Source organism: Pogonomyrmex barbatus, unplaced genomic scaffold (genome assembly GCF_055798465.1).
Source record: "Pogonomyrmex barbatus isolate J1 unplaced genomic scaffold, ASM5579846v1 scaffold3, whole genome shotgun sequence".
NCBI lineage: Eukaryota > Metazoa > Arthropoda > Insecta > Hymenoptera > Formicidae > Pogonomyrmex > Pogonomyrmex barbatus.
This window is the reverse complement of record NW_028297127.1, coordinates 889,557-911,279: the sequence shown is the minus strand read 5'-3', so window position 1 is coordinate 911,279 and position 21,723 is coordinate 889,557. Positions and strand designations below refer to the sequence as shown.

The following is a 21,723-nucleotide window of genomic DNA, read 5'->3' as shown; positions in this document are numbered from 1 at the left end:
TGTCTCGCCAATGCTTTTTTCCAATATATCGTAAATTATTTTCATATTCGCTGAAATTTTTCTTATTCTTTTATCGAAAATAATTTATATAAACGGTTTTTCTCGACGTAAAGTCACTTCTTATCCATAAATTCTTTAATAATTTAAAATCGATTTGTCGTATTTTTCAATATACATATATATTTTATTTAAATCTAAAAATCAGTAATTGGTTTATAGAAAATAATTGAAGAGTTAATAGAAAAAATTACTTTTTGAAAAAAGTCAATATTTTATTTTAGAAATGATCATTTAAGCATAAACAGAAAATAAGCAATTTTCCGTCTCGTACAACTTCCTCAGCAGAGCACACTCCCATCTTGAGTACGAGTTTATTCTGAATTTCGATATTTATTGTAGTGAAAATAACCTTTTATTCATATTACGTATCAAAATAAAAACTAATAATATCTAAATTATATCAAAATCACCTGGGTCGCTGACGACACATGCTCAGTTTTCATCCATCACTGTACGAAACATGACTGATGAAACATGACATCCATTGGATCCAATAAGTTCCTAATCATTTTTTTTAACGAGAAAAGCCATTTACCATCTGCCGAATAATTTAAACTCGAAAAATTGTCTATGTCTTCAAAGCCCCAAGCGATTTGCAAAGGGATAAAGCAGTTTTCAGCTTTGATGTTCGAGATTACATATTATTAAAATATAATTATTAATTCATATTTATGTGGTCGCGTACAACTCGATAAACATAAACAAATGAGTAATAATTATATCAATATCATAATCCCCCCCATTAGGCAATATGAATATTTTATGACACAAGTTGTACGTAACAGTTACATCGCTGAGTAGGAAATTGAATTTGTAATATTAATTTATTTATTATTAATTTTTTTGTAATATTAATTTGTAATTGTAATATTAATGTAACGGTCATTGTTACTTCGTCTTTATCGGGAATCAATATTTATTGTTTTAGATGTACCATGACTTTACCGTCGAATCAATGGACGATCGCCATTAGCCTAATTGCCCATTGGCTTTGCTACTTCAACAGCGCGGTGAATCCTGTCATCTATAATTTTATGAGCGGTAAGGAAGATCAAAACACATAATTTTAACACACATGGCGACACATGGAGACGTTACGTCTCTCCAACGTTATGTTGAAAAATTGATTCCGGTGATCCTCGATCTGGCTAGACTTATTTCCAGAAATATTCCACGGATATACGTAGATAATAGATATGTATGGTAATATTCTTCTCGGATACAGAGGCATACAAGATTACCTATATGTACGAAGTGATTTCTATTAAAATGCATGACATGTCCGAGACACGCGATACTCGCCTATCGTTGTTTCGGCTTATATCGGTCGTGTGCGAAACGGGTCTGCTCTTCACACTGAATTCATTCTCTCAGGCACGCGTTGCCAAAAATTCATTTCATTTTTGTTCGTTTCTGTGAAAAGATTGGCGAGAAATCCTCGTTGAGCTGTATTAAATTCACGCAAACCATGCTCTCGCGCGAACGCGACACGAATACAAATTTTTCAAATATTTTATTGAATATATGTAGACATATATAAATTTGAGAGTAACGTTTTTTTAATTATATTTTCAATTATAATAATTTGATTTGATATGAATTTTTTTGCTCAGACAAAAAAGCACGAGTGATATAAGCAAACAAATATTTCTAACTTTTTTTAAGAACTAATAAAAAATCATATAACACTCTTTTAGCAATTATAAAGCTTGATAATTTACATCTACTTTCGAAGAGGGGCGATTTAATTTTACGTTAAGGTCTTTTATCTATGTCATATATTTTACATTAAGCTTTTATCTACCGCCTAAATCCATTATGCGTGTATACATTTTCACAAAAATTTATAAAACTGATTAAAACAATAGATTTTCACAATTTCATGATATGCTTCGTTCATTTATCGTACAACAAGATGTCTTATGTCTTATCATCATATTGTATTTTAATAACGAAGTTAATTAAAGTAGAAAATTTTAATGCAACTAATAAACTCGTTAAAACCCGTATCTGTCACATCGATATTCATTTTTACGTGATAAGTATTTTCTGCTTAGTTGATTACATGAGACAACGTCACTGTGATCAAATTATTATTTGTATTAATAATAAAAATTGATTATTTATATTCAATTATTTTTTAATTCCTCGATGACAAACCGCGCTAATAAATTTATAATGACAATTTTTAATTCGTAATAAAATTATTATGTACTTTACCGACAATTACTTATCATCATCAATTCACTAGACAGATATAGAAATAGTATTTATATATAAATAATAATATAATATTTTATAAAATGTAAAATAATATCTTATAAGATCGAATTTTTATCACATATTTCAATCTTCATTTTTCTTTATAATACAATACACATCCTATATGTTCATTTTTTGTTTATATAAATATTTGTATCAATGTAGCGTTAATATCAAAATGTTGTAAAATATTAAATATTGCATGATTAATATTTTCAAGAAATTGAATTTATAAAATAAATATTAAATCTAAAATTTATAACTGGGGATAAATATTATACGTAAATATTAACTGTGATTAATCTTGTTTAGTCAAAATAAATTGGTTTCTGCTCAATCAAATTTTTTATGTCACAATATGAATTTTAAAAGTCAAGAACAAAATCATTCTTCGTATTATTATTTGCATTATCAGAATTAAATTTTATTAATTCATGGAATGAAACAATATATAATTCAGTGAGAATAATCGATTTATACCGAGTCATAATATATCTCAAATTCAATTCCGATTTTTTTTCAATGTATCTCGATTTTACAAAAGAGTGATTTGGAGAGAAGATTACAAGTAAAGGAGGTAGAAATGGCAATCCGTTTCGGGAATTCTATATAATATTTCCCCGATTTTCAATTCAATTGATGTGGATTTCATATAAGAATCCGATACCTTGCATAATAACGATAACAAAAATATGAAAATAAAAATAAAAAGCAAGCTTATAACCGGATACTTGAGATAAGCTTTTCTTGTAATGTCCAAAGCTTAAAATGCCACGGTGAATTATATTCAATGAGAGATAACGCAAAATCCGACATGGCAGTAATATTATACAATCTGCACAATCGATATTATTGTTCCATATGTGTTTTATGAGTTTTCACGTCAACATTAAATATCTCGTTATTATACTGTCAAGATGATATCAAGTTTATCTCTGATACAATATAAATTATTGCAATATATCAAGTATTTTAATATATTTCACAAACTATTTCATAAACTTAATCTCTTAAAAACGTCCTTCTATTTTCAAAAATAAACAAAAAATGCAAAATATTGAACTTTCGCACTAAATTTTTCCTTTTTTCAAATAGAGACATTTTTAACATAATGATTAATATAACATAATTTTTAATTTTATATAATTTAATATTTAATATAATTTTCAAAAAATAATGAATTCCATGCAAGTGATAGCACATAGTTAAATAAGATTGTTTATTATAAATATGTAGTATTAATTTACCTTCGTGTTTGCTCCGTCGTTCGACAGTTCTCCTGGCCTTCTTTCTCTCAGATTGTCGAAGTTCATCGCACTCCTATAACATTATTCATAAAAACACCGATTTTAATTTTTAGATTTAAATTTTATGCGTTTATATATGCGTACATATATGCAAATATACGTGTACGTTGCGCGTGCGCGCGCATGTATGTGTGTATGTACACATCACGATGAAAAAGCAACGCAAAAATCGTGAAAATCACATAAAAAATTGTGAATCGCTCGAGATCCGCGATGCTTGAATTGACGTGATAAACGAATTTCGAAACGCAGAGAATTCGCGAAAAATAGCGCATAGTTATTTGATACAACGACCTGTTGCTGCTAGCTTTCATGCATTTCTCATACGTTAACTAACAGTAATTTCTTATTTTTTTTAGGTAAATTATTATCTCATATTAACGAAAGCGAATGGATACGTATATTAAAATAAGAGACAAATATTCTTTGCGAGATAAAACATTCGAGAATGTTGTTAAACGCACGTGCGATAAACTATAACCGAATAAATTTCTACGTTTTGACAGATTATTAGTTGTACAATTAATCCATGACCACGTGGTCTCAGAAGCAATAGTTATGATAACCGCATTAATTTATGGTCGAGTGGGCTAAAAATTAATAATCATACTAATCGTACTAATCATCTCATTATTCTGTGCATAAATGTATTAAGATATAAGTTGCCAAAAAATGAATAATTTACGAGACAGTTTATACTTTATCTCAAATAATATATATATATATATATATGGTAACTGGTATGTGATGCTCGGTGTTTCTTTTTTTCTTTGTCTTTATTAAGGTCGCCTTTGTCGTTATCATTTGTAAGATGAAACTCGGAATAGGCAGTGGCATAAGCCGTTCCATCCTGATAAAAAAATTTTTCATATAAAAACAAATATACACAGGATCTTGATAGAGACAAAGAAAAAAAGAAACACCGAGGAACGTTGCATGCCAGCTGGCAAGTATTTTCAAGAAATATGAACATCGAATTATCACATCGAATATCATGTTCCTTGTTTTTTTCGATTAATTATCCGTAAACAGTAGTTTTTCAGTCGAATCATTCTCTATCGCTTGAAAAAAGATCCACATCTTTCTAAAAATACACATTAACGAGGCAATTTAAATTCAAAATGTGATTTATATGTATATAATTGATGTTCAAATATTCATTCTAACAAAGACAATTATCCGTGAATTTTACGGAAATAATAATTTATAATTATATAATTTGTAATTTATAATTATATAATTTATAATTATTTTCTCCGTCATTTAGAGTTTTACATTCGAATAAATAAATTGCGCGAAATATCTGCAAATTGGTAGCGAACTCGGACAAGCTTAATTAATGAATCAGAAATCGCGGAAATTAAGAAACCTTGCGAAATGAGAATAATTATCGCGACAATCGCACAGAATTATTTCTCTTGAGGATCGAGCTGGATCTACATTATTGGAATCATGAGCCAATGTTATTTGAATACGCGTTCAAATTTCTCGAATCAAACATCATTGAACATCGCAAGTGTTTCCGCAAGCCATATGTAGTTTGATTTCAATTATGCTGCTGAATATATTCCGGGAAATTGCTTTCGTTCTAGACTTTCAGCGCCGTTTAATAAAACGCAATACGTTGCGTATTCTTTGAAAAACACCATTCTCGGAATCGCAAGGATATTCGCGACTCAAGGATCGGTTCAACAATATGATTAGTTCGCGATTGAGATTCAGCTCGGTAACGGAGATTCATCTCGCGATATTACAATATTACGATATAATCTCAACGAACATTGAGAAATACGCGGAGCAGTTCGTACGATTAATAATTCATCGTATCGTATAACAAACTTTTTGAAAGCGCTGATTAAATATCTGACAGAGAATTTCTGGAGACGCAAAATCTCATGACCAATCTATGCATCTTTCAAAAACCTTTGTTGTACAACACACATGGAATATATCAGTTACAAAATCAGTTACTATTTAAATTTTGTCGTATAATAAAATTTTTAAGCGTGTGTCAATACAGAACAGAGAGATTTTAAGGAAAACCTGAAAACTTCATTAATCATGATTAATAAAAAAAAAAAAAAAAAAAAAAAAAAATAAAAAAAAATAAAAAAAAAAAAAAGAAAAGAGGAATAAAGTAATTCAACGTTAATCTATATTTAGAGAGACAGTAAGTGGACCGCAAGGTTTGCGAATTAACGAGAGGGAGCGGGAGTTAAACAAGCGCGAGACTCGATCGGGATACAAGCGGGATAGATACGCGTCGAGCCTTTCGGTAAACGTAAAGCTCATTAGAGAGAGAATTCCGCGTCTGAATTACGCGGTTTCAAAACAAGTCCGAAATCATTTGGTGCTCTGCTTTGCAGGTAAGTTCCGGCGGGAGTTCCGCCGTAGTTTTCGGGAATGCGGCACCCCGAGCAAGCAGCGGGCGAACACGCTGCCGGCGGGCCGTCGGCATCCGCCGCCGCCGCCGCCGCCGCCGCCGCCGTGCAGCGACGAGTATACGAGGGGATGCCACACAAGCTTGCGAAATCGGCCGTTTTGACGGCGCGCGGCGAAACGAGTACCGTGGAAACCGACGAAAGTATCCCTTGACGTATCACCTGACGTGCGAGCGTGCGTCGTGGCCGAGACGACGTTTAACGGCGGGACGAGAACGGCGCTCGGATAACGACGCTTGCGACGCTTAGACCGATTGCGCTTAAAGCGAGCTATAAAGGGTGAGCCGTAGTACCATGTGACAGTAGTTGGTCCCTCCCGGTCATCCAAACCCAACCCCCGATCTTGTTTACCACCGGACGAAGCGCCGTTAGAGCTCCGCAGCTAAAAACTTTAATCCGACGACTATCAGAGCCATCAGATTTGAGGATGATCAGAAACTTTTGTCAGTTCGAGTCACCGCCAATGAGATAATAATGAATACATCGTTTCGGATTCAACGCGGCAACATAGATTTATTTATTAATTATAATGGTTCAAAAGAATAAGATTAAAACGATTGTTTGATAAACGTTTGAAAAAACTGATTATGCGAATATGAGGATTATAGAACGAATATTAGAAAGATTATTAGATTTGTTTTTTTTTTTTTTTCATTTAAACCATAATTATAGTAGATATGCAAAGTTCACCATAACTATAGTAGATATGCAAAGAATCAGGAAAAATAAGATAACATCCAAAAAATGATATATCAAGTGTCGAAATCCAAAAAAAAAGGAAAAAGAGTAGACAAAGTTCCTAAAAATATAATCTTTAAATTAGTTAATAATAATATGAACTTTTTTGTTAACAATTTTTGTAGAAATAGCAATTTAGTATTTGTAGTATAGCAATTTTTGTAGAAAAAAAATTGCAATACGATTTAGATACTATACGATTTTAGATACTATTACTTATAAGAATAAAAAGAAAAGTATATAAATAAAAATAAAAAATAAAAGAATATATGTATATATATATATATATATATATATATATATATATATATATACATATGTATTCTTATTCTTATATTCTTATATACTTTTTTTATTTTTGTAATAAATAATTGATGTATAACAATTGATTTGTATGCAATTTCAAAATTTATATCCAATTTCAAGTTATTCTATAACAATTCAAAATATCTTCCTACAAATTACTAATATTGTCAATTATTTCAAGATATATATATTTTTTTTTACCAAAAGTTTTTATCAATTAGAAAAAAATGTTAATTACAAATATTTTCTTTTGTAAAAATGCTAAAAATCACTATTTATCACTATTTATATTTTTATTTTTTTAGAATTTAAATATCTATGTTTTTAATCAAACAGTAGATATAAAAGTATTTTTCTGTATTTCGATATTTTTATTTTATTAGTATTGTACATAGTGTATACACGAATATAATTAAAGCTTAATTCTAGATCAAGCAAAATGGGTGCGAATACAAAGAAATATCATAAATTTTGTACTCTTACCAGACAGATATTCAGTGTAGAAAAAGAAGAATATAAGGATCAAATTGCTTCAGCTTTCAGCGATTCAATTGACATTCATCAATTCGTGAGGCAACTCACTTTCGGTCTTGTTTGTTTACATTCGTTTATTCTGCCTCCAGCTTAGCGTGAAACGTACGAAATCGAATATTCATAAAAAAATTTGTCAAAAAAAGAAAACGTAATTCAAAAGACGTGACTGAGATGAACTGAGATTTTACGTCATCTTAGAGCAATTTTAGAGTTTTACGCAGTTGTACACGAAGTTCGAAATATATTTGAAATATTGCAATTCGAATTGTTATATTTAAAAATGTAAAAATCAGTACGACTAATTACGGAATAACGGATGTATCTGACGACAATTTCTGTATCCCATCGTGTTTTGTTGGCTGCATTTCGGCAAAAATATACGAAATCGGTCACTCTACTCTTAACAGAAGTATCGCCGATACCGAAATTGTGAATTGAAGTTGCATCGTGCCGTACGCAATATATAGACGACGCACTGCGGCAAATCCTGCGCGCGACACCACCAACACGATTTTCAGGCGATAAAAATCGTGAAAGACACCGAGCGATTCGAATACGTTTTCGCGTCAGAGCTGACTACCGGATATTGGCTGCGTTCAGCAGAAAAGCAGCTTTGCAACTATTGCAAAAAATAAATTCTTTTGATATGATTGATTTGTACACTTAGATCCTAGTGAGAAATTAAGGGCAAAATCCAATTATCGGAGATTTTTACAACAGAGTTGCAAAGCTGTCCTCTCTGCCGAAACGTAGCCATTGAGAATCGCATTTCCGATATTGTAAAATTATCGCACGAGCCAATCACGGCGCGACTGCCGGGATGTTCAAACTGCCTGGATTAATTGGTAGCCGTCGCTTCCACGCAGGAAACGAAATTCAAAATAGTTTGATAGATAACTGCACGAAACAAATCAATGCGCGATAATCATCTTTTTTTTCAATGCGTGATTTTCAACATGGGAATGATAGGCTAAAGTACTAAAAAATGCACGATGGAAAGTAATTCGAGATGTAAATCGTTTGTTTATTTTTTTCTCGAAGTTGGCAATTGATTTCGAAATTCTCGGATATTGTGTTATTCTTTCCGTTCGTTTCAAATCAAATTTTGTAATTTGACTTAATAATCCATTCCCCGTGAATATAACTAAAAATTTTTTTTTTTTTTTTAAACAGCATAAAAGACTACTACGGATATTTGCATTGTGTTACTTGGAATGTATTTGTAAACATCTACCGCATAAGCCTTTCATATTTCATTTTCTTCACGCTTTTCTATTGACTGCAGCGATATTTTTCTACGCAAAGGTCCCGTGATCTGTGAGTTCAACAGATAGCTGCTTTTAAAGCACACACGTCATTTATCTCTTCATGTAATCTTTATATTTTTCCTGCGGTCTTATCTTGCATCTTGTAAAAAAGGTAAATATCCGTTCGGATCCGCTGAAACTTGAAAGCACTTGAGGATTACATGACGCGCGTACCACGTTTGTTGCAGGAAAGTTTCGCAAGGAGTTCAAGCGTACCTTCCGATGTTCCCACAACGGCGGAACTGACGTCCAGAAACGCAGATACGTCGCGGGTATCTCGGACCCATTTAAACAGAGATCTAGGAATTACACGAGATCGATTCATACCATGTCCAACAACAATAACGTTCAGCAAAGCACCGAGATCATACCTCTCAGCGCCATCATCAATGCGCCGCAGAACGTGAAGCAAGAATAAATCTCGTTTCGTTACGCGCCCTAATTGTCCTTTTCAATCAGGACACTTCAAGAAAAGCTAGCTTTCCTTGAACGAGAATTTTCCAGAGGCACGCGTAAAATAATTAACGACTAACGGAAATAACATTCTTGACGAATTAAGCTTAGACGTAGAAGAGAAAGCGGGTAAGAGTTATGTAACAATGTCAACAATTGGAAATAATCCTGAAAAAGTAATCCTTTGTCATTTTCAGAAGGAAGAGAGTTTTTTTTCTAAAAATTGAATAAAAACACTGTAATTAAAAAACATTTGGCGAGACGGATTTTACGTACAGCGATAGTATTATTATTCTTCAAGTCAATAGCTCGGTATATCCTTAGGCATAATCGAGTTCCTACTATATTGTTATATAGATAATAAGTGTAATCTCGTTCAACAAATTTTCTTGAAATTTTGTTGAATTGAAATGAACTGAGTCATATGGTATTCAATTAATATCTGAATAGGTAATTGTAATGTATACGAGTCCGCACGATGTCGTTGGGCTGCTTTAAACATTTTACTTTATTATACTGTAGATATAATTGTAGATAATACAATGTACATCACAGATCGATAACTGAAAGTGGAGACCTAAAGAAACGCACGATAAAATTCAATGGAATAAACGCAAGAGTGTAAATACAAAGCGTTGTACTCTACCTATCCGGCGTTCAGTTGCGCTCTGCTTTCATGTCCATTGTAATGTTTATTTTTCTTATAATACATTTGACATGTCAATCAAAATATATCTACAAAGTTTAATAAAGTGTATATAATCCTAACGTTTAAAGCTTAAAGTTATTATATAAAGTTATTACTAGTGGTATTAATTTTATAAACTGTACAGTATGCTACAGCGAATAACGTATTCTTGCTCGTTTCATTTCCGCTTAAATTTACATTTTATTGCGCAGAAGTATGTGTGCCGTTCACCATGTATAAATTCCTTATCGAAAGTTTTTATACTTTTTTTTTTTACAGAATTTTGTTTAAGGCTTTGCACAACTTTGATGTGGTTATACATCTAAACGTAATAATTGTGGCGAGTCAGAAAGAAAATGGATCGATCCATTTCGTTTCGATGCACTCTCGCTGTTTTTAATATTCATAAAAATATTTATCTTATTTCATTGATTAAACACTCTAATATATTTGAGTTAGAGCAGTTAGACCTTAGATGCATAGCTTAATTGTGAAAGAAAGAAAAAAAAGGTATATTATCTTTGTGATAGTGTTTCATGGCCAGTGTTTCAATAAATTTGCCGAAACGGCCAGTTATTTTTTTTTGTACAACTTCAAACATATAAATAAGATATATAATAGAATAAAATACATTATAACAGAAAAAAAAAATAAATTGGTAAATACATTATTATTATCTGTTCATTTTTGTATTTTCTCACGTTTTCTGTCCTTTAAAATGAGATTAATATATTATAAATTAGTTTTTCTCGTATCTAGATGAAGTTAAAAGACGAGAAAAAACTACAGAAATACATAATGAAGATAGACGGAAAGAACAGAAAGATTTGTTAAATTAAATATTATTCCAATTGTATAAAAAAAAAAAAAAAAATTCTATACATATACAAAGAGATGCACACCTACGGGGGATACTCAATGAAATATATTTCATTAATATTATAACTACAAACATTTCTGCACTGTGTAGGTAGTCATAACATTGAAAAAGTATATGTATATTGAATTATATTATATACCAGTTATATATCGTGTCACAGTCATGGCCCGCGCAGTTGCCGAGTATATTACGTTAATACACCATAACGTTCCTCGCTAAATAATGACCAGTTATAGGTAGACTTCGTATATGAAAAAACCGTTACTTCATATATCAGGCAATAATAACGTCAGTGCGTTATGAGGCTGCTATTTTAGATATTACAATTACGGATTATAGTTCCCATAAGTTAATACGTTCTTTACATGTTTTAAATGTATACTTAATAGCATTTTTCGCGTATTGATTCTTTGAAAACCTTCTTTATTCCTAAGTAATCATGAATAGAATCAAAACTTCAGATCCGTCACGATAGTAATGTTTCACTATAGATTGCAAATGTCGAGAAATAGTAAATTCTTCTTTTTAGTTATATTGAATATTTTCATGTGATTCAATTTAGATATATGATGTACATATATGTCTTATTCTCAAATATCTTATAAATACTTTATAAAGTCCTTTGTAAATTCATTTTCAACAATACCAATAAAAAATAATTTGGCTACCATAAAATGAATTATATAAGATTTTTTTAAACCAATAGCGGTAAAAATATCTTGTGATGGATCAATAACGTTGAAAGCTATATATCACGTCAGATAATTTTACTGCAATGATTTATGTTCAATTTTAATAATCATTTTCCACTTCTGGATGTGTTATAAAATATAGTGCACTCAATACTGCACTTGCCCAAATATAAATTAGCTCGATTAATAATTATTTTGTATCCCTGATATTGTAGCGAAAGACTACATGCATAATTGCATTACAGAATAAATATATAATTATGAATATTACGGCTATAAGAATGAACTAGAGTTTTCCAAAACAATGTTTCTCTCGAACGCATTATGAATACGCAGAGCGGCGACTTGTGGTAAATTGCATGGAAAACCACTGATGTGTAAATACGAAGCGCAAATAATAATAACCATAATAATAATTGTGCTTTTTAGGCTGCAGCTTTCTCGACAATAGTATTTTCGGGAATAGCGGATTCAATGTTACCTAATTCAGTCTCGACGCTGGCCAATGTCGTTGAACTGTGCGAAACCGTGTTCTTCTCATTAGAAGTTGCTTCCAACAATTCCTTGACACTGATGCTATCATCCAAATTATCCTTTTTAATGGGCGGCGCATCGATTTTTATATGAGTGTCGATATTGCTGACCGTCTCTACTTTTTCGTCCATGTCATTCACTGTTCTGACCACATCTGGAGCTTGATTTTTCTGGAACTCTTGATTCGACTGCTCGACTTGCGCACTATCAAATTGTCCTGGCACGGATTTCTCATCACTTTCCACTGCATTACCACTCTTGACTTCTTGTTCAGTCTGTTGCGCGTTACCAATAGATTGATTATTCTGATACTGCTGAGTGCTCCTTCCTCTTCCTCTACCGCTCTGCTGATTATCAGGTGGCGGAAGAATAGGTATCGCCGCTTTCGGTCGCCGCGGAGGTACCACCTGCTGTTGTTGCTGCTGTTGCTGTGCGGGACTGTAATAAGTACATCCTTGCGGTTGGAACAACTCTTGAGGCGGCGGTGGACCCTGAGGCTACAATATTAAAGTATACAAAAATTAAATACAAAGTATATTTATATGATACTACATCTATTTCTTGTAACTTTCTTTTCCCTTTTAATATTTAAATATATTCTTTCTTCTCACCTGTACAGAAGGATTATATCCCTGATAACCTTGAAAGTTTGGTGGGAACGTCGGACCATTTGGTCCAGGAACGTAATTAATTATGCTAGGAGGTGCTGTTTGTGGTGGTATGAATTGCGGTGGCGGTACTAAGAACGGCGGTGGCGCATAGCTAGCAGGTTGTCCACCAGGTGGTAAAGAAATAACAGGTTGTCCTGCCATGGGTGCTGTGGCTGGAGCGACTGGAGAAGATTGCTCGAAATGACCTTGGGGATAACCTAAAACATTAACATATAATGAATCAGTTAGTTATATTTTGTTAAATAATTTAAAATTAATATATTTTTAATTAATTGAAAAATTAAATCTATACATAAACAGAATTCTGCATTATCACTATTGTAAATCTTGTATATATGGATTGATAATTTCTATATTTATTTTCTAGTTTACTTCTATAATCTTTTCGCATAATTATTTTTTTATAATTTTTACACATGAAAAATATATCATTGTAAAAAGTTTACTAGAAATACCTTAAAATACACATAAATAATCTATATTTGTAAGTATTTTCTTTTTTACCTTGAGATTCCAGAACAGCTCTTGAGTTTCCAGCTAGGTATGCATATACACAAGCATTAATATTAAGTACATGCTTATATTAGGCCATAAAACATATATCATAAGAAATGGATTAATAACATGTAATAAAGTAAATCAATAATAAACTGTCAATGTGCGTCATTACCTTGAGGTGGAAAATATCCGTGTTGGGCATGTTGAGATGGATAATTCTGTTGCGCGGAAGTTTCTGAAATCGTAGGACGTTGACGAAGACTGGAGTATCTTTTAGGTCTGTTTCCAGAACTATCTTGTTGTTGCTGTTGTTGCTGCATTGTTTGTTGCTGATGTGATTGTTGTTGCTGTGGTTGCTGTTGTTGCTGCATTCTAGGTGGTACTGTATTTGATCTATGTTGATTGGAAGATGTAAAAAAGCCTTCTATACAAATTCGAGAAAAATAAAATTTAAAATTAGACACTGCAATTATTTAGCAAAAACTTAAGCTACAAGCATTAATAAAATTGTCTAAAAAAGGAAAACAATTGTTTTTTTTTACTATCTACATGAATAAATAGAAGTCTTTCAGAATATCAAAATTATTTTCATTTAATTATCAAATAAATATTTTGAATTGAATATTAACTATAAAAAGAATATTTTCATAAATAATTAAAAAAGATTAGAAATATTACATTTAATTAATTGCTTAATTATAAATTGACAATTTCTAGAATTGTTACAAATTTCTTGATCTTTATATCTTATTGTCAAAAATTTGGTTATATGAATTTTTTTTATTTTCTTTGTACCATTATATTTAAGGAAAACTTACTATTATGTCTTCCAGGCTGATGATATTGAGTACCATCATTCATATTGAGTTGTTTCATATCATGAGAAAGTTGATGCTCTTCATTATGTTGCACAGTATTATTTCTTCTATTATCTACTATAATTGGACCCGGACCACGTCCTTTTGATTTATTCTCAACTATTCTGTTAGTGACTATGTTGTTATTAGCATTGGATTTGAAACCTCTTCCACGCGACCTACTCGCGGCCAAGCTCACAGACTCTTGGATATTCCTCTTGCTATTCTCTCTCGGTGATGGCTTAATATTAGTTAATTTTTCCGCGTCATTGCCAGAACTAGTATTTCCGTTAGTATTTTGATTTTGAATAGTGTGTCTGCCATCTTTTTTCCAAGATGTATTAGTAGATTCATCTGATGCTTTATTTTCATTTCTGTAATAACATTTTCATTCATAATTTTGTCAATGTTTTTAAATAATATAAAAAAATTACACCTACGTGGTTGTATTGGAAACAACTGCAGGCTTAGTTTTTGTATTATCCTGTTGAGACTGAAGCGGCGGGAAATTTTGCGTTTTATTTTGTGTTTTGTTTTTGCTACTGTACCATGCTGATGAAATTACAGGTTCTTCTGCTTTATTCGAAGTGTTCTATATCAATACAAAAAAGAAAAAAAAAAGAAATATTTGATGACTCTTAATAATTAATTATAATACAATATTGTAAATTTTTATAATACAATATTGTAAATTTTATAACATTACCTTATTATTACCAAGAGCAGGAAAATCTTCGTTATTTTTATGAAAGCGTCTGTTGTTTCCTCTACCAAGTGTAGTCTTACCATAAGCATCTTCGTCTTCCCAATTTCTTGTGTATTTATTAGGTCCACGACTGAAAAAATATATAATATTGTGAGAAATATAGACTAATGAAAAAAATCATAGGCTAATTGAAAAAATTGATAGAATTCGAGAATAGTTATCAAAGAAAGTCATCGTGCAAACCAAATATCGCAGTTAGTAAACAAAGGATTCTGAGTTCAAGAGATCAAGTCCGCTCGATTTTGTTACTTTTTCTAATCTCTCTTTCTCTCTCTCTCTCTCTCTCTCTCTCTCTCTCTCTCTCTCTACGCACGCGTATGTGTGTGTGTACATGTATGTAATTTTACATGTATGTGCATATATATAAAAGAGAATCAAGATTTAAAGAACACGAAATTCCGAGAAAAACTCACCCATATCTTCTTCTCCTTCTAGCTCTAGGTGGTCCTTCTTCGTTTCTAATATCATAACCATAAGTCGCTATCAATTCCTCGGGTCTCTTTGGAGCTTGTTCTTCGTCATTGTATCGATCATGGTCCCATTTATCTTCTTTATCCTTCCATACCTTCTTCTCCTTGGTCTCTTTTACATTTGTTTGCTGTTCCGTGTTATTATCAGTTACTTCATCAGTTGTACGATCATCATGTTCATAAAATGTTCCACGTTTTGGTATATACTGTGGATTTCGTCTATCTTCATCATCATCTAACTTTTTCTGTGGTTTCTCTTCCTCTTGCCCATCTCCACTCTCACGTTGCTCTCCACCTTCCTGTGATTCAACATCTGAATCACTTTCATAAATGTCACATTCTGAATCTTGATGTCCATCAGTTTGTTCGCTACTCTGTAAAAACAAGATTACAATAAAGATGATATTCAAATTAACTTCAAGTTACTTTAAATATATATTAATAGAATTCAATCAATTGAATTATTATCAATTGCATTTGATACATATATTAATTACAATACACATATACACATACACACACGCGCGTATGTATATGTATGTATGTGTGTGTGTTTCCTTTTTTCTATTAATAAAAATCTCCTTTCATCCTTTAATTGATTCTATTGATTAGTTATCTATAATTTTTTACTCAATATCTTTATTCAAAGGACACATTAAAGAAAAAAATATGCTGCTTATTAAACAAGATTAACTAGATAAAGAAAAAGACAAAGAGATAAAGATAATAGATTTTTCTCTCTTTCTCCTTTATACTCTTTCTCCTTTGTATTTTATTTCTTTTCTTTTTTTTCTGTCATGTTTTTCACAATCTAAAAGGATTTATCAAAAATATTATTGTTACCAAATGTTTAGTTGTTCTTGTGCAACAATTTTTTCACAAATAAAATTAATTCTCTGAAAACAAAAGATTTTATTGTAATATTTATAGTTATAGATTGTAACATTTATTCATTAGTTTTAATGTCCAATAATGTATATCTTGTTAATGTATGTTAATATATATTTTATTTGAATATAAAGTTTATTTGAAATTAATTTTTCTAAGCCTAATTGAATATTATCTTTCAATTATTTTATTATTATATTTTAGAAGCTTTTTAATCATAATTTATTATTTATTATATCACTATTTATTATATCTACTTTGAATCTTAATGTAATAATGTAAATTGCATAGAACTTGTTCTTAATGCAACACATCATTACTAAACAAATAGGAAAACAGTTTCTCCCTTTCCTTCTAAGGTATCTTTGGCTACAAGCCAGAAGGTACTCTCAATAATCGATAAATAAAATAATGAAAAAAATATTTCAAATATACACATCAAATGACATATCAAAACTATAATGGCATATTCCGTTAGAAAAGAACGATATTCGCAAAGTCACCGATTTGTACATCATCGATAATTGGGCGTAATTCGGTAAGCCAAATCTCTTCGATGATGCTAAACGGATGCCCGAACGGTAAAATTAATAAACAGTGTCGAACGTAACATTGCGGCTATTCTCAGCTGGCTTGATTCTTAAACTTTTCGTTTTTTTTTTTTTTTTTTTTTTTTTTACACGTCAAGCTTACCGAGAAGACTCGGCTCGCGCGGAAACGCGGCGCGGTGGATTCTTCATTCGGGATCCTTGACGCGGCAAACTTCATCTCTTGGGAAGTCCAGAATTCATCTCTCGATGGAACAATCACCGCTTACCTGAGTCTCCTTCGTCGCGTTCAATTCCTCGTACGAATCCGAGAGATCGTCGGAGCCGCACGACTGGTTGGATTTACGACGTCGCCGTGTGTCTGACATCGCTGCACTCGGCAAAGAAAGAAATTACGCGTTCTCGTGTATTGTTTCCTCGTGTCAATTTCCGAGAATGGATGAGAAGGAAGAAACAGTCGTTCCGTCTCAGAGATATCTCCAGATACCTCGCGATGCGTCAGACCGATCTCTTGCGATCTCTCGTCACGAAACCGAATGATCGAGGATCGACGAGAATGACGAGTGTCGATCCTGCTTGATTCCACAGAGACATCTAGCGCTGAAGAGACAAAGATTTTTTAGGAAAGAAATCCACTATAAAGAAGCAGGGAGTCGAGTGTATTTTGAAACGAGGAAATTATAAAGGAAATTATAAGGGAGGAAATTCACTAGAATATCTGCAACTTCATATGTCGAAAGCTAGTAAATTTCCTCACTTTTGTAATTTTTATCTTGCTTCAAGTATGTGCACCGTTCCAATATTCACTGTCAGTACTGAAAAATATATAGTTCAGGTCACGTATATTATAGCTTTTCAGTACTGGCAGTGAATATCGGAACGCAGCCACAATTGACTCTCAGGGTTATGTTTCAAAATTTCACTTGAGGTAAAATAGAGCATTTAATTTACTAATAAAAACAAAAAAATAAAGATTTTTTTCTAGTCTGATTAATCAAATATTAATCTACTCATCGAGTAGAATTTTGGGTAATTATTTAGAAAAGCCTTGTCACCTCCGATTTTGATAAAATTAAATTTAACGACGCGGATTCGCTCAAAAGAATCTGGCAGAAAAACGCGGCGATCTGCCTCGCAAACCGAGATATTAAGCGATATTAAAATTAAAAATTAAAATTTAAAATTAAATTTAAAATTTTTAAAATAAAATTTTTTAATTAAAAATTTAAATTTAAAATTTAAAAATTTAAATTTGAAATTTCAAAATTTAAATTTGAAATTTCAAAATTTAAATTTGAAATTTCAAAATTTAAATTTGAAATTTAAAAATTTAAATTTAAATTTAAAAATTTTAATTTAAATTTAAAAATTTTAATTTGAAATTTAAAAATTTTAATTGAAATTAAAAAATTTAAATTTAAAAATTTTAATTTAAATTTAAAAATTTTAATTTGAAATTTCAAAATTTAAATTTGAAATTTCAAAATTTAAATTTAAAATTTAAAAATGTAAATTTAAAATTTTTAAATTTAAATTTTTAAATTAAAAATTTAAATTTAAAATTTAAAAATTTAAATTTGAAATTTAAAAATTTAAATTTGAAATTTAAAAATTTAAATTTGAAATTTCAAAATTTAAATTTGAAATTTCAAAATTTAAATTTGAAATTGAAAAATTTAAATTTGAAATTGAAAAATTTAAATTTGAAATTTAAAAATTTAAATTTGAAATTTAAAAATGTAAATTTGAAATTTAAAAATTTAAATTTGAAATTTCAAAATTTAAATTTGAAATTTCAAAATTTAAATTTGAAATTTCAAAATTTAAATTTGAAATTTAAAAATTTAAATTTGAAATTTAAAAATGTAAATTTGAAATTTCAAAATTTAAATTTGAAATTTCAAAATTTAAATTTGAAATTTCAAAATTTAAATTTAAATTTAAAAATTTAAATTTGAAATTTCAAAATTTAAATTTGAAATTTCAAAATTTAAATTTGAAATTTAAAAATTTAAATTTGAAATTTAAAAATTTAAATTTGAAATTTAAAAATGTAAATTTAAAATTTAAAAATTTAAATTTAAAATTTAAAACTAAATTTAAAATTTAAAAATTTTTAAATTTTTAAATTTAAATTTTAAATTAAAAAGCCTAATTTTATCAAAATCGGAGATAACAAGGTTATTCTAAATAATTACCGAATTTTGTGTATCTTGTCACTTACAGTTATCGCTGCCTGGAGATTTTCCACTGGGTCACCAATCAAATAATTTTACTTTAAATTAGCCAATCGGCAATGTGGGCAAATCGAGCGCCACCTTTCATTCTCATCTTTTCTACATTGGATCCTCTATGAAGTATCGCATATTTAGTCTATTTATTATGCCAATGACAAAAACTTGCGGCAGGTTATGTTCAGTCTACTTGAATAGATTTGACTATTTGGGATAGTTTTAGCAATAATTATAAGTTAGTAACTTGGTTGATGGTCAATAAACATATAAAAATAAAATCTTTTTTTAGATTTTTTATAGGATTTAATATATCAATACTATATATATCAATACTATATATGATTATACATTTGTAATATTTACAGCAATAAAAAATGTTTTCTCCTATCAGTAAGTTTATTCTCATTTCCATTATAAACTTAGAAATATAAAACAGAATTATAAGTTGTCTGTAGACATGAAAACAATTTCTTATTATATTTTTTTAATGAATATAAAAATTTACAAATATACAATAAATTTACAATATTAAATCCTAACAATATTATTTGTCAGACTTTTTATCAATATATAGCAGATCTATATGATGCATAATACAAAAATAATTTTATTATAGATTTATCTTTACCTAAATCATTTCAAGGAAGAAATTTGACAGGCACTGCACGCGTTATACATGATTTAGTTGCAGACATTCATGCAAATATACAACAATGGAATAATTTTCATATTCAAGGAGTTACCTACTTAAAAGATATAACACAACATAAATATAATAAAAATTATTCTGAAATTTTACAAAATTTATGTGACAAGTTAGAAAATATTTGTGATAATTTGGTAAGTGTTTCTCTTAACTTACTTACTCTATAATGTTATATATGTGTGTGTGTACATATGTGTGTATATACTATACATTGTGTGTATGTGTGCGCGCGCGTGTGTGTGGTGTGTGTATATATATATAATTTTATAGCTATTAATAAAAACTATAATAATGTTTAAGTTATTTTAATTATATCTTAGAATTATATCAATCATTTACTATCAATATAGATTACTATCAATATAGATAAATCATAATAACTTTATTTTTAGGATAACATAATAAAAAACTTAGAACAAATTAAATATAAATTAATAAACATATCAGCTTTGCAAAAAACTGATGATAAATTGTTTATATCATGGCCAACAATTAAGTTTGGTAAGAAACAATTTAGATAACTAAATCAGTTAAGAATAGATTTTATAATATATCTAATTATAAATTATAAATTTTTATTATTAAATTTTATTATAAATTATTTAATAAAATTTTCTAAATATTTTCTAAATATTACTATATGTTTTAATCATGTTAGGTGAGGCAGCCGAAACTATACATAAAGCATATGAAATGGAAGCTAAATTGAAACGCAATTTACTTGAAAATGTAGCCCATAATTATACAGAATCTTGGAAAATGCTTCATCTTGCAACATGGGTATATGAACCTTTTATAACTGAAAATTTAACAATTTTATTAGATTCATTGTTTATTGAAACTGGTCATAAGTAAAAGTTCAATGCAATTTAAGCAATGCTTTTTGAGTTCTTTTCATTTTAATACAATCAAATAAAAAGTAAGGCGAGGTAATTAGGCTTTTGATGAAGAAAGGTTAATCATATCTTGTTTAGTGCTATTAGTACTTCCAGCATCCAAAAATAGATTAAAATGAATTAAAAATTTCTAATTCATTTTAATTTATTTTAATATATTTTGAATTGAAAGAATAGGAAACATGTCGTTTCAATTCTATTTCATGTATTAAAATGATTTTGATGTGGCCTGCAAATTTTTTTTGAATTGGTAACATAGGAATCTCGTAATTTTGATCTCACTTCATAGATTAAAATAGATTAAAAGAATTCTTAAACTTTAATTGAATTGAATTGAAATGCATTCAAAAAAATTAAAAATTTGAATTCGGCAATTACCACGCGAATCCATTTCTATTTTAATCAATTTTCGTTCTGGGCAGTTACTCATTAATGATTAATTGAATTATTTATCAACTTTTTTGATAATATAGACGTTTTTAAATAAAATGAGAAATGATATATTTCGTAATTTATTATTCTTTAAACAATATTGATTTATTATAATAGTGATAACACATATTTATATCCATTTTTTGCAATTTTTAATAAAAAACATTTTAAAATAATATTTTTTATTGTGCTTCTATATTATCATAGATTCTTCTAGAGAAAAGGATATAAAAACATTTTAACATGTCTTTTTTTTCTTTTATTTATTGTAACAAAATTGTTTAGCATAAAGTATATATATATATATATATAGAATCTTTTTTGGCTTGTAAGAATAACAATTATGTCATTTCAATCCTGTATCATGGATTAAAATAGATTGATAATCCGTGAAGCTTCTTTTGGATTAACGGCAAACACGATTGGTCAATTCCAATAACTGATCCATTAATTTAATCGGAGATTGGTGAAAGTCATCCTTAATGTGCGCTGATCCAATGACTGCGTTCAGCAGAGAGAGAACTTTGCCATGTGTAAAAATCTTTGATATGATTG

At 29.7% G+C, this 21,723-nt stretch overlaps 3 protein-coding genes across 15 annotated transcripts in view; 2 read left to right on the top strand and 1 right to left on the bottom strand.

The window, feature by feature from the left end:
* The window catches only part of LOC105428770 (orexin receptor type 2), a 39,140-nt gene extending 28,374 nt beyond the window's left edge, over positions 1 to 10,766 (top strand). For 6 of the 8 annotated variants that reach the window (XM_089078836.1, XM_089078835.1, XM_089078834.1 and 3 more), the window contains exons 6-7: positions 989 to 1,101; positions 9,144 to 10,766. In XM_089078836.1, coding sequence (XP_088934962.1) covers positions 989 to 1,101; positions 9,144 to 9,373 — 343 coding nt within the window. In that variant the 3' untranslated portion in view covers positions 9,374 to 10,766. Of the gene's footprint in view, positions 1 to 988; positions 1,102 to 5,995; positions 6,350 to 9,143 lie in introns of all 8 variants that reach the window. The other 2 variants (XR_968040.2, XR_016139729.1) reach the window with 2 other exon arrangements.
* On the bottom strand, positions 9,899 to 17,474 carry btz (CASC3 exon junction complex subunit). Of its 3 annotated transcripts, none has more exons than XM_011641277.3 (9): positions 17,170 to 17,474; positions 15,408 to 15,838; positions 14,935 to 15,064; positions 14,669 to 14,820; positions 14,190 to 14,602; positions 13,544 to 13,795; positions 13,378 to 13,410; positions 12,814 to 13,070; positions 9,899 to 12,699 (listed from the first exon to the last, which is right to left on the bottom strand). In XM_011641277.3, the coding sequence occupies exons 1-9, from the start codon at positions 17,266 to 17,268 to the stop codon at positions 12,094 to 12,096; spliced, it is 2,373 nt and encodes a 790-aa protein (XP_011639579.2). In that variant the 5' UTR covers positions 17,269 to 17,474; the 3' UTR covers positions 9,899 to 12,093. The 3 variants fall into 3 exon arrangements, with proteins under 3 accessions (XP_011639579.2, XP_011639585.2, XP_011639594.2); XM_011641283.2 differs by having other exon boundaries at positions 17,046 to 17,180; XM_011641292.3 differs by lacking the exon at positions 13,378 to 13,410.
* A 1,774-nt stretch (positions 17,475 to 19,248) lies between these two features.
* On the top strand, positions 19,249 to 20,713 carry LOC105428762 (cyclin-dependent kinase 2-interacting protein-like). 4 transcript variants are annotated; one of them, XM_089079775.1, is made up of 6 exons: positions 19,249 to 19,369; positions 19,500 to 19,524; positions 19,751 to 19,792; positions 19,871 to 19,974; positions 20,233 to 20,341; positions 20,499 to 20,713. In XM_089079775.1, exons 2-6 carry the CDS (start codon positions 19,509 to 19,511, stop codon positions 20,693 to 20,695), a joined length of 468 nt encoding a protein of 155 aa, XP_088935901.1. In that variant the 5' UTR covers positions 19,249 to 19,369; positions 19,500 to 19,508; the 3' UTR covers positions 20,696 to 20,713. The 4 variants fall into 4 exon arrangements, with proteins under 4 accessions (XP_088935901.1, XP_088935900.1, XP_088935899.1 ...); XM_089079774.1 differs by having other exon boundaries at positions 19,249 to 19,524; XM_089079773.1 differs by having other exon boundaries at positions 19,250 to 19,369; positions 19,751 to 19,974.
* Positions 20,714 to 21,723: the final 1,010 nt, after the last annotated feature.